The sequence below is a fragment of the Scardinius erythrophthalmus genome, assembly GCF_964197995.2.
Source record: "Scardinius erythrophthalmus genome assembly, chromosome: 5".
NCBI lineage: Eukaryota > Metazoa > Chordata > Actinopteri > Cypriniformes > Leuciscidae > Scardinius > Scardinius erythrophthalmus.
The window spans coordinates 18249935-18268600 of NC_138225.1; the positions used below are offsets into that span (position 1 = coordinate 18249935).

The 18666-nt window shown below is 37.4% G+C and overlaps 1 protein-coding gene across 1 annotated transcript in view; it reads left to right on the forward strand.

The window, feature by feature from the left end:
- Window positions 1–6023, forward strand: part of dnah10 (dynein axonemal heavy chain 10) — a 44978-nt gene extending 38955 nt beyond the window's left edge. The window contains exons 73-79 of the mRNA XM_081364743.1: window positions 348–519; window positions 598–729; window positions 4069–4280; window positions 4445–4612; window positions 5220–5400; window positions 5488–5633; window positions 5752–6023. Of these exons, the coding sequence (XP_081220869.1) occupies window positions 348–519; window positions 598–729; window positions 4069–4280; window positions 4445–4612; window positions 5220–5400; window positions 5488–5633; window positions 5752–5898 (1158 nt within the window). The 3' untranslated portion in view covers window positions 5899–6023. The remainder of the gene's footprint in view (window positions 1–347; window positions 520–597; window positions 730–4068; window positions 4281–4444; window positions 4613–5219; window positions 5401–5487; window positions 5634–5751) is intronic.
- Window positions 6024–18666: the final 12643 nt, after the last annotated feature.

Sequence of the window (18666 nt, forward strand, 5' to 3'; positions counted from 1 at the left end):
TTTATTCAAGGACTCCTGAAAAAAAATTAACATAGTTTCCACAAAAAGAGCAACATAACTGTTTTCAATGCCATAAAAATAAGAAGTTTCTTGAGCACCAATAAGCATATTACAATGATTTCTGAAGGATCATGTGACAGTGAAGACTGGAGAAATGGCTGCTGGAAATTCAGCTTTGCCATCACAGGAATAAATCACTTTTTAAAATATATGAAAATAGAAAAGTTATTTTAAATTGTAAAAATATTTCACAATATTACTGGATGAGCATAAGAGACTTATTTTAAAAAACATAATATGTATACAGTGTGTATATGTATATATATAATTTTAAATGCATCTTGCAGGTGATGTATGGTGGCAGGGCTATTGACAGCTTTGATCGTAGGATCCTCACAGTTTACATGGATGAGTATCTGGGTGATTTCATCTTTGACACCTTCCAGCCTTTCCACTTCTTTCACAATAAAGAAGTGGACTACAAGATCCCACCACACGGACCCAAGCAGGTTTATGTTGGTATGTTGCAGCTTAAAATCCAGCATCAGAAATACTCTGGTTTGAATGAGGCACTCAAACTCTCCATTTTTTTTGCAGATGAGATAGAGTCGCTGCCTCTTGCTAACACGGCAGAGGTGTTTGGTTTGCACCCTAATGCTGAGATCGGATACTACACACAGGCTGCCCGAGACATGTGGACTCATCTTATTGAGCTACAACCACAGACAGGTACCTGATTTATAGTACTTTATATTACTGAAATATAGGGATGGCCTGAGTCGATCTCAAGGATCGATATCGGGGCAGATTAAGCATTTTTTCAACTGGTCGGTATCTGCAATCCTCAGCCTGATCCTTTATTTTACATCAGCTGTCATGCAGGTGTCATGCAGTAGGTGGCGGTATGCACCTTCAAGTGGGTTTGCTGGCATTAAAAGGAAAATAAGTTGCTCAAATGTGTATGCGAGAGAACCATTCTAGCACGTCACACACAGACACACTCATATTCGAGCTTCCGTGTTTAGCATATTTGATGCGCACTTCAGTAAGAAATCACTCGAAACTATGTAGGAACGACAGACAATCTGCATTTATAGACAGTTTTAGGTAATACTGAAATATTTCTGCTAAGCAGCTGTTGGTCAAAGACAGCTAAGACAGTAATAACGTGAGTTTGCTGGTTAGCCGGAGACCTACACAATATAAAACACAAAACGAAGTATTTTGAACACCGCTAGAAAATATATCCATCAGTAATTAGCAAGGAGGAGCAAGTTGGTCCAAATAAACTGTGCACTGACCTATCTTTCAAGAGCAAGCGTTTTGCGAATCCCGTGTTGAACTCAGAGATTTGAGAAGCAGTCGTCAGTAAATGTACGTGTTGAAGGCTGGTCAAGTTGTTTGCGTGCGGACAACGTACAGCATAGGCGAGCATTATGCAAATGTATTTCTAGTGACGTAGAACCGTAACGCAGTCGGATTCGAAATACAAACGACTCGTAAAAGCGGTTCAGAGTCGATTCTTTCTTTTTTGAGACAATAACTATTTATCGCGCACTTTCGACTTTACAACTTTGCAACGTATACATTCACAAACAGCTATATTACACACTGCATGAAAGGGAATATTCAAAAAAACATAATAGAGTCACTTTATAGATCACATTTTTTCATTTTGCACTGCCCTTCAGAAGCTACAGAAGATACCAATAATAATATGCAAAATATATTGTGTGTGTGTGTGTATATATATATATATATATATATATACAGTATATATATTTAGCATATTAATCCTCTGTTGTTTTGCTTTATTTTAAAATGCTTGCTGCCTTTAAATACAATTACTTTCATGTATGATCTTAAAGTGTAAGTTGCAGGTTAACCACCACAACCAATTAATGTGTAAATTAAGTGCTCAATATGTATATATGTAAACATTTCTGTCTTAAAATGCGTTAAAATAACATTTATTGGGGTTTCTTCAAGGTAGCGCGTTTTTACAGCAACTGGGTGATGACGTCATAGAAGGAAGTTGCAACCATACTCCGCTAGACTCCTAGTGTTTGTGGCTTGATTATGGAGAACGACTGGGAGACTGAGGAGGTGGGAAACTAGCGTTGTCAAAGTACCGGTACTTCGGTACTGAAAATGTGACGTTACCAGCATTTCTGTAGTACCGGGTATATTCGGTACCCAGTAATAGGCAGCTGCGTTAAAGGGACTATGTGTAGCTTTTTAGGTATTTTATTATCTAAAATCAATATTTTTATTAATAAATATGCCCTCAATGGTGTACAAATACCTATGCCAATGATCAGACTAATCCTCGTAAACGAAGAATTTATTATCTTTATATACATGGGACGGGTAGGTCCACGGAGGCTTCCATGTAGTTCCACCATCTTGAAAAACTATAATAGCAGAGAGGGACAAAAAGCACTAGGCCAACGCGTTTCCACAACGCGTTTTCGTTCAGAACCAGCGTCACGTGACTGAACCCAGCAGAAGCGGAGGCGCAGAGCAGTGAGAGGCGCTTGTCACTGCCCCGGCAAGTTTAAAAGGATGCACTGCACGGTTATTTATAACGGAGGACCATACATATGCTGAGTCACAGGATAAGGAGTCCTCGTCGTCGAAAAAGTCCAAAATAGATCGTAAAAGGAAACGTGACCGGAGATTACAAAAAACAAGGGTTAATGTCGGGATAGCTAATGCAGGAGAAAGCTTTCATAAGAGACGCTGAAGTTTCCTGCTTTCTTCTCGACAGGTTAGTCAATGTTACGGTCTTAATTACAAGCTTTTTTTTCATTGCTTGGTTGTGTATTTTATTATATAGACAGTAGAACATTTATAGTTTAAAGTTAAACAGGCTCTTTGATGAATAGCAGCTATTGAGTAAAGTAACTTTAGAGAAGGCTCTGATGATGATGATGATGATATCTAACAATGCACATACTTCAAAAAAAATAATGAGTAAAGAAGGCATTACTACTAATTACCATAGTTAATGTTTTTCTCAGTCAGTAATTGATAACTGTAACATTCTTTTTTTCGTTGTTTCAAGTTTCAGTTTGTTTTAAATAACAAACCTGTTCACCCGAAGAAAAACTCGAAGTGCTATTATAAGACATCCTGTCATAGCTTTTTGGTACATAACGGCTACCGTAGATGCAATGCGCATTTGAAAAAGTGAGGCGCTGGAGAGCATTATTAGTTTGAATGCAAAATACAATTTCACCACTAGATGGGAGAAATTCCTACACACAGTCCCTTTAAGTCACTTCCATGTTTATCTAAGCACGGGGCTCCAGACTAACTTTTATTACTATGGTGAGCACTGTAGCCGATATATACGACGACTGTCTGTGTATATTAAACTGCAGAAATACTATTTAAATATTAACATTGCATGTTCTTTGTCTCTGTGTGAATGAATGGCGCAGACGCGCGGTGTCATTTACCTCACACGCACACACACACACACACACACACACACACACACACACTGAAGCACGAGTGATGCGCGCGCTGTTTTCAGTCTAGCTGCTGCCAGTCACGATATGATGACATGATGAAATTCATCTCCAGAGCCACTCTGAGTCATTTTACCGTTTCATTTGAGAAAAACTATCGTCATATCATACACACACAGAAACTCAAAGGTCTTCACGGCAACCCGTCAAAATAAAAGTTCGGTTTAACTTTGCGTGCATGCTGCCTGAACCTGTTTGTTTTGCGAATAGCTTACTCTCATTTCAGGCGGGATCACGGTCCTCTTGAAGCCAGCACACACGATTATGTTTACAATTGAGTTATTTCAGTATAACTGCTAGCCTACTTGCCATTAGACTACAGTAACTCTAGGCTTGGAGTTCCTCTTATGACGTCACGCCCAGCCTAGTGGAAGGGAGAGGGAGTGCTTAAATCCACTAAAAAGTACCAACTTTTCATATTATATTCAGCATTTTGGTATGAAAAACATACAAAACAGTGGTGGGCGGTTCTTATCTTTATGTTTATTGCATTTTCTTTGTGAAAATTTTTACCTGCAACTTACACTTTAAGGTGAGACTGGCGGTGGCATTAGTAGAGATGAGTACATCAGCCAGGTGGCACGGGACATTCAGAGCAAACTGCCCGACGCGTTTGACCTGGACGTGATCCGCAAGAATTTGGGGCTGGAGATCTCCCCCACAACTGTAGTACTACTACAAGAGCTGGAGCGCTTCAACAAACTTACGATCAGGATGAGACGTTCTCTGGCTGAACTACAGCGAGTGAGTGACATGAAGACAGGGAGAAAGAAAAGAATCAAAAACTATTACAGCTAACAATTAATACAACTGTTTATGATATACTTTAGTTGTTCATAAAAAAAGAAGAAGAAAAAAGAAAAAAAAGATAGGTTTCTCAGTAGAACATATGTGCTTTCTGTCTAAAGGCCCTGGCTGGTGAGGTGGGAATGAGCAGCGAGTTAGATGAGGTGGCGAGAGCTCTTTTTAATGGGCATATTCCTGTTATCTGGAGGAAACTGGCACCAGATACTCTAAAATCTCTAGGGAACTGGATGATCCACTTCAAGAGACGACATGAACAGTACAGCTCATGGGTGAGAATCAAATATCACACTATATACAAACATAAGTCTCATGCTCACCAAGGCTACCTTTATTTGATCAAAAATACAATATAAACAGTAAAAAAATTTAAATATTTTTTTATATATATATATATATATGTATATATATATATTTATATTAATACCGTGATAATTTTTTTTCAGGGTTCTTTGATGAATAGAAAGTTCTAAAGAACAGCATTTATTTGAAATATAATTTTTTTGGTAACAATGTAAAAGTCTATATAGTCACTTTCGATGAATTTAATGCATCCTTGCTGGAAAAAATATTAATTTGCAATGGATGAATAGCAGAGGTGTTACCTCTAAAACCATTTTTGTACATTTTAAATATATTTTCAGAACTTTAAGTATTTCTTATTCATTTAATGTCATGTTTTTTCAAACTTCCTGTGCCCTGGTTTAAATACATTTTTAAATGCCAAATTTTCAGTGTGGACTTGTTTGAACCCCGCTGTATGTTCATTATGTCTACTATCTCAGCTCCTGTAAATCAACTTCTAATTGAATTTATCAAATGTGCTACTAAATTAAAAAATAAATACATTTGATCTCATATTGTTTTTCATTTATGTAGGTGGATGAGGGAGAGCCCTACGTGATGTGGTTGTCAGGCTTGCATATCCCAGAATCGTACCTGACAGCACTGGTCCAGGCCACCTGCAGGAAGAACGGCTGGCCTCTGGATCACTCCACTCTCTACACACAGGTTACACACTACAGGACTGAGGACGAGGTCAAAGAGAGGCCAGGACAGGGTGAGAGCACACAACATCCTGCACATAAAAAAAATGAACATGAGGACATTGACACTCAAACAAATGTTCTTCTTTGTTTTCTGTCAGGATGTTATGTATCAGGACTGTATCTGGAGGGGGCAGACTGGGACATTGAACAGAGCTGTCTGGTGCGCAGCAAACCCAGAGTTCTAGTGTCTCAACTTCCCATTCTCAAAATCATTCCCATTGAAGCACACCGCCTTAAACTCCAGGTAAGACCGACTCTTTTTTTTTTTTTTTTATCAGGTGTTCAGTTCATGACATCTCAGAATATCTGTCTGGAAATCTGTGTAATCTGTAAGTAAAGTGTATCTTTGGCTTATTTTGTAGAACACCCTGAAGACTCCAGTCTACACCACCTCAATGAGGAGGAATGCTATGGGTGTTGGACTGGTGTTTGAGGCGGATCTTTTCACCACCAAGCACATTTCTCACTGGGTACTACAGGGAGTGTGTCTGTGCCTCAATGCTGACTGAGACTCTAACTGTTATGAAATTGATTTATTTATAAGAGGAACATAATATATATTAAGAACTTGATATAATAGTAGAATGTTTTGTTTGTGACCAATGATTTTATTACAATTTCAAAACACCTCTAACCCTGTCAAAGTGTTTTGTGTTTCACCACTGGGTGGCAGCAAACCAATTATTGCTGCTGGAACCTGTTGTGTTCAGTCTTTGAGAAAAGATCTCAAGCTTTGTCTAGTTGATTTCACAAAAAAAGTTAAATAAGAATCATTTTCTGCTTGCTTAAATGCACTCTTAACAAGCAGAAGAACTTATACATTTAAATTAATCTGTTCAAAGCAACTAGAAAAAAATACAAAATAAAAAACAATCTATTGTTATAAAACCTGCCACAAAAAATACATTATTGACAGCACAATCTGTTTTCCATGAATAACTCTGCATGTAGATGCTCTGAACCAGTTCTGTCATTGTTAACTAAATCTATCAGAAATTGTTTTGATATAAAGTTGAAATAAAATATTATTAGATATAGCTAAATATTAGATAAATAGCTAAAGCATTGAAAATTCCCATTTCCACCTTCAGGGCAACAATTAAGGAGTTCCATTAAACTAAAGATGTTATGAATTTGCCTGGAAGAGGACACGTGTTTATATCGTCCTAATGCACGGCGAGGAGGAGATTCGAGTGGCCCAAAACTCTCCAAGGATCACAGATGGAGAATTGCAGAGATTAGTTTAGTCTAGGGGTTGGAAAGCCTCAAACAAACAAAAGCCGAAAAAAATTCAAACAACCCCTACATCACCACATGTTGTTTGGGAGGGTTTCAATAAAAATCCTCCTCGCTCATCCAAAAACAAACTCCAGTATATTCAATTGTCAGACACGACTGGAATTTCAAAAGGGACGGGATTCTATAGTCAGATGATACTAAAAAAAGAGCTTATAAAAAGTACCACATGCCCACAGTTAAATATACCGCTGGATCTTTAATGATGTCGGCCTATTTTTTTGCTGGAGGTCCTGAACATCTTGTTCAGACACATGGCATCATGGATTCTAGCAAATACCAACAGATAAAAAATCAAAACCTGACGGCCGTGGTTGGATCTTCCTTCAGGACAACGTTCCAAAACAAACATCAAAATCAACACAAAAATGTGTCACTGAGCACAAAATGAAGCTTCTGCCACTGCCATCCAGTCCACTGACCTGAACCCTGTTAAAAATAAGTGGGGTGAACTGAAGAGAAGAAGTGCCAATGGTCTCTGATCTCTTGGCAGGTGTTCTCCAAACTCATCAGGCATTATAGAAGACTCTGAGCTGTTATCTTGGCAAAAGGAGGTTGCAAAAAGTATTTAATAAAAGGGTGCCAATAATTATGGCCAATGTGTTTTGGAGAAAAACATTTATTTCATAGTGTGATTTCTGATTCAGATTCCAACAGTGAAGCAGATGAGGAAGCATTCCAAGGAACATGAAATTAACTTATTTCTAAAGCATATATCTTCCATATATCTCATCTGTTCCACTGCTCAGACACTGGGGGGCGCTCTGGTCACATACAGGCTGATTCACTTATCATCAAAGTTAGTGCCAAGGAACTGATTTACCTGCTTACCAGGTTAAGCTGTATAAATTAAATAGTTCAATTTAATATATATATATATAAAACCTGATGATGTAATTCAGTCCTCCTGTCTGATGCAGTGCTGGGTCCAGGGAGCAAGAGAACAGCCGGAGGATACATCTGATTAATGTCATTGAAAAAAAAATATCTCGCCTGTATAAAGATTCCACACCTAATTTTATTTTTAGTGTTATAAAGAAATTATATATATATATATATATAAAAATCTATTTATAGACTCGTATGCTCGTCTCAACTACAGGTTTAGTGGCAGGTGTAGTTATAGCATCAACCAGCAGGGGCTGACCATCCAAACCTTAACTTCATGGTCTAAATAAAATAAAAAATAAACTGATACTGAGAGCATATATCCTCTTAGCTGTCTTAGCCACACTTTGCTCTATCTAGTGACAACATCAGACAGCATCAGGTGTGAAATCTTTAAACAGGTGAGATAGTTTTTTTTTCCCAGTGGCATTAATCAGATATATCCTCCGGCTGTTCTCTTGCTCCCTGGACCCAGCACTGCATCAGACAGGAGGACTGAATTACATCATCATGGAACCAGAGCTGAACTTAGACTAAATTAAATAAGCAGAGCTATACCAATTTCAATATATTTTTTTATTAGCAAATCATGCTTGCTGATGATGCTTCCATCAAACTGCATTGGCAATGGCAACAATTCAAGGGATTCATTTAGGAAAAATAACTAAAATGCCCTCTTCTGTTTATGTGATTAGTTGGCACATGTTATGAAATATCAGATTACAATAAAACTAAAATTAGAAGGGTTATTTGAATTGAATGTCTTAACCTTTGGCAGTCCAATCAAATGCTAAAAACCTCTTAGCTGATTTCACTTATGATTCATCACTCACACTGGACATGGAAGGTCAAGTGCATTGCACTAAGTGATACAGTACTTCAGCAAAACCTCCGTTGTGTATGTTGTGGCAGATTTAGAGTCTCTGGTTCAGGTCTCAAAGAAATCTTTTCAGAGTTGAAGTTCCAGGTCTCAGAATAATTAACTTTATTGAATAAACAACAAAGTTGTTTGACTGACAATGGTCAGCCTTCAGGTCTTACACTTTTTTCTTATCGCTAGGTATCCAATGAGCATCCGTACAGCTATATTTTTCTTTTTGCTCCTCCTTGAGATATCGCCACCGTTAGAAACATCTTCCCCGAGGCCTTCTTTCTATTGGCGGAGAATCTCTGACCATACGCCTTAAAAAAAAACAAAAAAAAACCCATCTCATATTACATATACTTTTCTGAAAACTTCTCATATGACATGTTCTTTAGTACCTTCTTGTGACTTTCACCATGTCCACCTTCCCGTAAGATATATGGACAGAGCTTTTGGGTACTTTTCCATCCTTACAAACACTGTGACCTAGTTTCTGCTTGGCAGTACAGCACATATACTTTTGCAAGAGACAGCATGAGACAGATGAAATTCCCCAACATGTACTGCTCATTTTGGCAAATGTTTACAGAATTTCATACTATACACTGCCACAAATGTTGCATGGCAGTATGATATTGCAAACAAATCCATTAGAACATGTTAAGATATCAGTGAAAAATTGTAAATGTTAAGATTTTGAAGATCTGAGTCTGCTGTTATGGCTTTTTGGATGTGCATCTAAGAAAATCTGATCTAGTTTCTAAATCTTCAAACCAAACAGCCAAAGTCCCTTTCCCAGTTCCAGCACACTCGTGTCTCGCGGCTGGTCTGGGACCTAATGGGTGACGTCATTGCTGGGAGATGGAGGCCATTTACTGCTCTGCTTTCCCTGTCATCCATTATAAGTTGCTTGCTGCCATGCTGTGATGTATACTGTATGTTGATGCTAGTGGAATGTTCACGGATCATCTTCACAGTTTGTCTCTAGTAATGTTAATTATTGGATTCTCTACATATGGTGTAGACACTTTATTTATAGTCAAGCATAATCAGTTTTTTATTAAAGCATTTTTTTGCAAGCTATCTACATTACTGTTCAAAAAAATTGGGGGCAGTAGGTTTTTAAATATGTTTGAAAGAAGTCTGTTATGCTCCCCAAGATTTATTTGATCAAAAATACAGTAAAACAGTAGCCTGGTTAAAACCAGACCATTCTCAGTAGTAACTGAGTTATGGTCTGGCAAAGCTCTATGGGGCGCCGTTTGTAAAGCGACTCACGCTGAAAATAACAGCAACATTTTGTCACATTTAGCTTCAAACAATGTTCAAAAAACTGGTATGAATTTTTGACGTCACTTTTTACCACATTTACAACAATATTTGTCAACTTAGAGATATTTTAAATAGTTAAATCTAAATATTAACTGTTACACCTAAATGTTAAATGTTAAATCTAAATGCTAAATATAAATATAAATGTTAAATCTAAATATAAATATAAATGTTAAATCTAAATGTTAAATATAAATCTAAATCTAAATGTTAAATCTAAATATTAAATCTAAATCTAAATGTTAAATCTAAATCTAAATGTTAAATCTAAATGTTAAATCTAAATGTTAAATCTAAATCTAAATGTTAAATCTAAATCTAAATGTTGAATTTAAATCTAAATGTTAAATCTAAATCTAAATCTAAATGTTGAATCTAAATGTTTCGGGTGAAACTAAATATTTAACTAATATGCAAATTCAAAATGCCGGTAACAGGAAGTGCCAAAATAAAAGCTCGAGGTGGTCAGTGTGTGTTTATAGCATGGTTTATAGTGTCAAATAACGAATAAAAAACATCTCATCCGAGGAAATGGACTCTTGGACATGGATTATCGTGATAATAACTACCTAAAATAATAAACACGTTTGGAGAAACTTTATTTGAAGAGTAGGCTAGTGTCACTTTTATGAAAAGTGCGGGACTTATGACCTGTAGCCATAATAGCCAGCCACTAGGGGTCTCACTTTGACTGAATGTCATGTCATTACTCTCATCACGAAACTCTACAGTTTCTCCAAACGTGTTTATTATTTTAGGTAGTTATTATCGTTATATTATAGTTATTATGAGATGGTTTTTATTCGTTATTTGACACTATAAACCATGCTATAAACACACACTGACCACCTCGAGCTTTTATTTTGGCACTTCCGCTTACCGGCATTTTGAATTTGCATATTAGTTAAATATTTAGTTTCACCCGAAACATTTAGATTCAACATTTAGATTTAGATTTAGATTTAACATTTAGATTTAGATTTAACATTTAGATTTAGATTTATATTTATATTTAACATTTAACATTTAGATTTAACATTTAGATTTAGATTTAATATTTAGATTTAACATTTAGATTTATATTTAGATTTAACATTTAGATTTAACATTTAGATTTAGATTTAACATTTAGATTTAGATTTAGCATTTAGATTTAATATTTAACATTTAGGTGTAACATTTAATATTTAGATTTAACTATTTAAAATATCTCTAAGTTGACAAATATTGTTGTAAATGTGGTAAAAAGTGACGTCAAAAATTCATACCAGTTTTTTAAACATTGTTTGAAGCTAAATGTGACAAAATGTTGCTGTTATTTTCAGCGTGAGCCGCTTTACAAACGGCGCCCCATAAAGCTCCTTTAATAACTCATTTCCAAAGGGGCGTCACCAACGGACGTCGCTCAAATGCCTCTGGGCACAATTGGATAGACCTAAAACTCCTAAAACCAATCAGAGATAGTCATGTGTAAAGCCATATGCTGCGTCCCAATTCTCCTGTTACACTCTATTTTTTACAGTCTATGGTTACACTACGCCATATGTACTCTTTTTGTGAAGAAAATGTATTTACTTTTGAATGTGTAGCAAAAAAGTAGGCAACTTTGGGACATACTACTTCGTCATCTTTATCAGACGGATCTGTCGCGTACATCCCGTCATGTTAACTGCCCTGTCAATCATCTTGTCACAGTTAAAATCCTCTATTAAAGTCCCCGTGAACCGGAAGTTGCAAACGACTTTTCTCCAGTGTTATGACGTATTTCCCAGTGAAAAGGAATATTGAACAGAGGGCAGGGTTTTACTCTAGCGCTCCTCCTCTCCATCTCTGCTCATAGCAGACTAACGGTTTGAGGGGAGTGGTTACGCGTTGCCCAAACCAATTCCTCAAACCTACGTCATCAGAGAAGGTCCTCCAATGCAGAGGGGAGGGGCATTTTCAGATTTTGATTAAAGATTACCATGGTAAAAAATTTTTTTTTTAAATATTTTCTTGCACGGATTAATTGTTCACCACAAGACTAGTAATATGCGCTAGCAAAGTAAATAGGGTCAATTTTGATTTCATGGGGACTTTAAATCGAATTTAATTTCCTACCGTTTCAGAGAGAAATGTAGTAGCACGTTCATCTGCCATTGGGTCTTTCATGGAGACTGTCCTCATGTGTTTGGAATTTGAATATAATAATGCATTTAAAAGTTGGTGTGCCTCACCAACGGACGTCGGAGTGGACATCGCTCAAATGCCTCTGGATAGGCTAGACCTAAAACCAATCAGAGCGATCGTCATGTGTAAAGCCCGCCTCAACGTTTCTGATTGGTGCCTTGATTTCTCGGCATGGGGAAATGGACTTGAATGAGCTCTTTGCCAGACTTACTTTCAGAGCAAATCTAAATTTGCCGGAAGTTGTCTGGGTTTTCCCAGGCTAGTAAAACAGCAATATTGTGAAATATTATTACAGTTTAAAAAATACCCTTTTCTTTGTTCATATATTTTAAAATGTTATTTATTTCTATAATGGCAAAGCTGAATTTTCTGCATCATTACTCCAGTCTTCAGTATCACATGATCCTTCAGAAATCATTCTATGCTAATATGCTGCTCAATAAACTTTCCTTACTATTATCAATGTTGGACATTTTGTGGAGACAGCATTTAGAATATTCTCTAACACGTCTTTTTTTATTTATTTGGGGGGGGGGGGCGCAATCTAGTGTATCCATGCCAAATAAACATGTTAATTTCTTTCTTTTAAAAAGTCAAGTGGACCCCAAAATTTGCATAATTTCTTAATTATGCTACGCAATTATGCAGACTAAATTCAGTCTGGAATATAAATGCCGTCTTAAGGCCTTCCAGCGGCTGTGGCTCTCTCAATGGGGGGTGATTATGTTGACTCTGAGAAGCCAGAATGACGTAGATCTCACCTTCTATGGAAACTCTTTTGTCTGGGTGGCTGCTATGGAAACACTGGCAGAGAGAGTGAAAGTTGGGAAATACTGATGACTGAATATGAAATTAATAATACAGGGTTATGCAGGCTGTTAGTTGCATAACTCATATTGACCTGTGACATTTACATCTATGCTGATTATATGGATGAAGGTGTAGGTAAAACAAATAGTATATATGTTACCGGCAAAGTGTGAAATCCCGGTATTGTATAGAATGCCTAGGCAATGTATAGAATGCCTGATGGTTTTTGGCAAAAATACATTACCTAATTCTATACATTACCCAGGCATTCTATAGAATGCCGGATTACACACTTTGCTGGTAACATATACACTCACCTAAAGGATTATTAGGAACACCTGTTCAATTTCTCATTAATGCAATTATCTAATCAACCAATCACATGGCAGTTGCTTCAATGCATTTAGGGGTGTGGTCCTGGTCAAGACAATCTCCTGAACTCCAAACTGAATGTCAGAATGGGAAAGAAAGGTGATTTAAGCAATTTTGAGCGTGGCATGGTTGTTGGTGCCAGACGGGCCGGTCTGAGTATTTCACAATCTGCTCAGTTACTGGGATTTTCACGCACAACCATTTCTAGGGTTTACAAAGAATGGTGTGAAAAGGGAAAAACATCCAGTATGCGGCAGTCCTGTGGGCGAAAATGCCTTGTTGATGCTAGAGGTCAGAGGAGAATGGGCCGACTGCTTCAAGCTGATAGAAGAGCAACTTTGACTGAAATAACCACTTGTTACAACCGTGGTATGCAGCAAAGCATTTGTGAAGCCACAACACGCACAACCTTGAGGCGGATGGGCTACAACAGCAGAAGACCCCACCGGGTACCACTCATCTCCACTACAAATAGGAAAAAGAGGCTACAATTTGCACGAGCTTACCAAAATTGGACAGTTGAAGACTGGAAAAATGTTGCCTGGTCTGATGAGTCTCGATTTCTGTTGAGACATTCAGATGGTAGAGTCAGAATTTGGCGTAAACAGAATGAGAACATGGATCCATCATGCCTTGTTACCACTGTGCAGGCTGGTGGTGGTGGTGTAATGGTGTGGGGGATGTTTTCTTGGCACACTTTAGGCCCCTTAGTGCCAACTGGGCATTGTTTAAATGCCACGGCCTACCTGAGCATTGTTTCTGACCATGTCCATCCCTTTATGACCACCATGTACCCATCCTCTGATGCCTACTTCCAGCAGGATAATGCACCATGTCACAAAGCTCGAATCATTTCAAATTGGTTTCTTGAACATGACAATGAGTTCACTGTACTAAAATGGCCCCCACAGTCACCAGATCTCAACCCAATAGAGCATCTTTGGGATGTGGTGGAACGGGAGCTTCGTGCCCTGGATGTGCATCCCACAAATCTATTTGCTATAGTATGCTATATAGAATGCTATCCTATCAATATGGGCCAACATTTCTAAAGAATTCTTTCAGCACCTTGTTGAATCAATGCCATGTAGAATTAAGGCAGTTCTGAAGGCGAAAGGGGGTCAAACACAGTATTAGTATGGTGTTCCTAATAATCCTTTAGGTGAGTGTATATTGATTAATGATCATTGCAACCCAAGGCCTGGCTTCAAACAAGCATTATAAATCCTGCCTCTAAGCAAATGATTTTTGTCTCTGGATAATCACCACTCAGACTCACTCCCCTGCAGCAATAAAATGATTAAGGTTTTGCTTTGGATAATAAATATATATTATAAGACAGGTGGATATCTGCTCTTTTTCTGACTCGCAATCCTCTAGGTCTGAAGATTGAGATCTGTGTGATTTATGCATCTTAAAAGACAGCCACTACTGTATGTATTGGAGATCACAATTGGCCCACTGGAGATTGGCAAATTTGATTAGATTGCTTTGAGTATCCTTTCATCTTCACATCATTGCTTCTAGTTTTCTTGGCTTTCAGCCACATAAATGGCCTTTCTGTGCATGGCTGGTAACCTGTATAGAAAGACTGTGTTTGATGTGTGGTATACTACAGTACAACATCAGGAAATCCAATGTGAAGAAAGCAGCAACACCTCTCAGAAAACAAAAATGAGCCATTTTCCTTGGTGTAGATATCAATGCAGATTTGATTGCAATTCACTTAGGCCTTAGTATATTTCAGTTATTTCCATTTTTTTCTCACAAATGAACGAAAATGCTGGTGGTGTTTCAGACTTTTTTTTAAACTCTTCATTAAAAGAATCGACTGATGAGACATTCGTTTCAGGATTAGTGTATACTGCTCACTAAAGAACCGACTCAAGAGTAATTTGTTTGTGAATTGGACAACACTGTCATAAACTGTCAAGGATCTGAAAGAGGACCCAGGCGCAGAATAGCTGTGAAGGGGGTATTTATTAACAAGACTAGACAGGGCACAAGGAGAGTGAGGTGTGAAACAGTTCGAACAGTAGGGCTGACTACTGTTGACAAGCAAAGAGGATGACCACTGAAACCAGTCCTGGGTGACAACGGGCTTGAGGACTGCAGAAGAAGAGGCAGCACCAGGTGGAATGATGGTGAGGATGACCAGGCAGGAACACAAGGAACCAGAGGCTTGATAATCTCTTAGCTGTAGCACCGGTCTAGCTGCCAGGCAGTGAATGTCAGTGGTCAGGAAATCTCAGGATGCAGGGCAGAGACAAACACAAAGACTCACAATGAACAAGACAAGACAACAAGATAGCAGAGCAAGACAAGAGAGAAGATAATAAATGAAACAAGAGGCAAGCTAAAACCTGATATAAGTAACTATGGCTAGATAAAAAAAAAGAAACCTAGAAACAACTGGAACTTACAAACAAAAAAATTTAACAAAAAGAACAAACTTGCAGGCAACTAGATACTGTCAAAAGACAAAAACAAAACAAAATAGCAACAAGGATACACTAAAACTAATCAAACACTTGACCAAAAGATAAACTGCAGACACAGGTAAGCAATCATCAACACAACACAAAACGAACCAGCAAAGACATGAGGGAAAGAGGCACAATATAAAGGGACCAGAGCACATGAGGATCAGGTGAGCACAATTAGTGAAAGGAGGATTAGACGTGGACTAAAAAAGGGCGTGGTAATGGGAAACAAGGAGGCGGGACAAGAGGAGCACATGGCCAACACAAACAAAGACAGCGCCATGTGCTCAAGCACAAGACAAACCAGGGAACATTAAACAGTGACAAAACAGACAAGACTGTCACGGCGGGACCCTGACATACACAGCATTGTGTGTTAGATTTTCGTGCAGCCTCCAAGGACAATTCGATAGACGCACGGATGTTTGTTGCCATTGTTTCGATATTACACATGTTCCATAATTGCATTATATAGCCTACCTTACGCGCCAGAGAAACAAGCGCGCAGCCATCTTTAGAATTTTGTTTGAACTTCGGTTTTTATGGCATCCCTGTCGAAGAGTAATCAGCTGGTGAAGTGGATTTACTTGTTGTAGAGTAAACAAACACACTAACTTTTCATCGGATGTCACCATAAAATTCTATTTAAGAAGCAAGTACAGTGTGAGAACTTTACATGATATTTAGATTATGATGTCCCACAAAGAGTCAATCTTGGGTCTCTATATTGCTGTTCAGCATATACTGTATGTTAATGACATCTCTGATGTCTGTCAAATGTATGCTGATGATGTTGTTTTTCTTGCACATGCAAAAATATGCAGCTGACTATACTGTACAGTTACATCAGCAAAAAAATGGAGTGTTTCAAACCTAATGCCAAGAAAACTGTCCAAAGTACTAGTACACTGTACAAGGACAAATTGTGAAACCTGCAGTAGGCTAGGAGTTTAGATATCTAAGAAACAGCTGAAATTTTATCCACACTGTAAGAACAATTTAATTTGGTAACCTACAAATGTGCTTCACGTGGTAATATCAAAATTAATGGTTTTGGTCAAGTCAGTATAGATACAATAATTTATAAAAATGTATGAATACATATGTAATTAATATGAATAAGTAATTGGTTGCATTCAAATTTTTATAATGCAGCTAATTTATATTAATATAAATTATTTCTTATTATTATGTACTGTGTAACAATTATCCAATATGACAAATAGTCACACAAACATGTGACTAATTTTATACCTATTAAAACAGTATGTAATCAAATACTAAAAGGTCAAAATAATAAATGATTATGACATCTTGACCGTGTATGACCTTTTTAATAGGGAAAACTTTGTGAAAATTAGATGCACAGTTTTTTAAATCCTCAGTGTTCTTGTTCATTTTACTTGTATAATTTGTTCATAGAATTACAGTACAAAAATCTAAATGCTTATACAAGAGATCGTTGCATAACACCATTAAGAAAATGTGCTCTAGCTCAATCAGTCTCTTTTTTTGTGAGGAATGTGTGGAATGAAAATCATTTCAAAGTGTTTTTGTAAAGCAGTGGGACTGAAGAACCTGAAAAAGCTAAAATGTCATGATGACAATGAAAAGCATAAGAATCAGATAAAGAATATCAAAACAAAATAATTGCAGGCCTTTTTTTTATTTATTCAAAATTCAGCACCACAAACAAAATTCAGCACCACAGACAGTCCAGTCAGGATGAGTTGATTTTCAGGACATTGGACAAGAACTCCAACAAGCAGAAAAGTATGGATATCAAGATCACAAAGGCAGAGAAAATCCTAAATACTTACCTCAGAGTGTGAGATCATCTGCACTTAAATTAAACTAGAAGCCTCTCTCTTGACCACACCACGTTTGACTTTTTCTAATGACTCATATCCAATGATTCAGCTGTTTCTTTCTTTCTTTCTTTCTTTCTTGCATTTTCAGTTGAATTTGGGGAAACCACTTGAAACATTTGTTGCGTTGAGCTATTTCAATTACTTTTGTTTGATTTGTTCATTGCAAACAGCTGAAAGTAAACATGATTTGCAATGGGGGCTGAATAATTTTTTGTCTATTTTTGCTTACAAACAAAAATAGTTCCAAACAAATGACCAACACAAAGTAGTGATGGTTCATTCCTGAATTAAAAATTATTACATTTATCTGTCAGTTTAAGTCAAGTAAGTGTAATTTTAAGTATATTTCTGAGAAGTACATAAAATGCAGACTGAAAGTGTATTTTCTTATTTTTAGTTTACAAGAAATATACTAATAGCACACTTGAATCAACTTTTTTGTAAGGGTCCCCATTGATGTAGATGCAGTGGTTCTTTAATGTTTCTGTTTGGCATGAGAGGCTGGTTCTTTATTGGCCCGAGGACACATCCTCTAAAATCTGCCTCACATCACTGTGAAATTTGCCCCGTGGCTGAGTCTTCAGGTTTGATTGACTTTTGAGCTGATTAGTATTGAAGCGCCTCTCCTTCCTTTGTCCCTTTCACCTCCAGCTATCTTCAAGATTAACAACCTGCTGGCAACATATTCAAAGTCACAGCCCAGAGCTCCACTTAAAGTCATCATCTAATCAGATACGAGACCCTGGCCAGACCACAAAAGCCTTTTAAAAGGGAGAATAACGGTTCAGCAGTTATGCTGAAGTGAGAAGTCATGGGCTTAGTTATAATGGGACATTTTAAATAATGCCTCTAAAGACATCGTTTTGGTATGGTTCAGGGCGATGGTTTATATCCCTTTTAAGAGGATTATTAAACAGTGCAGGAAGGCTGTATGAGGTCTCAGAGATATGTGTGTGGACTGAAGGGCTGAAGCTTTAGAAAGAAGAGTTGGAGTTGGCACAAGAACAGCCGAACTGCAGCCAATGAGACGAGAGAAGAATCTTTACTGCGAGCTGTCTGGCAACAAAAGTGTGGGGCGTTGAAAGGCAAATAAATCTGTTGCACACATTCCCTGTTTGTTAGTAGAAAAGATTTGTGGCTTACATCCTCAAACCAAGTACTATTTTTGAAGAGCTGTAGAGAACATGAAAT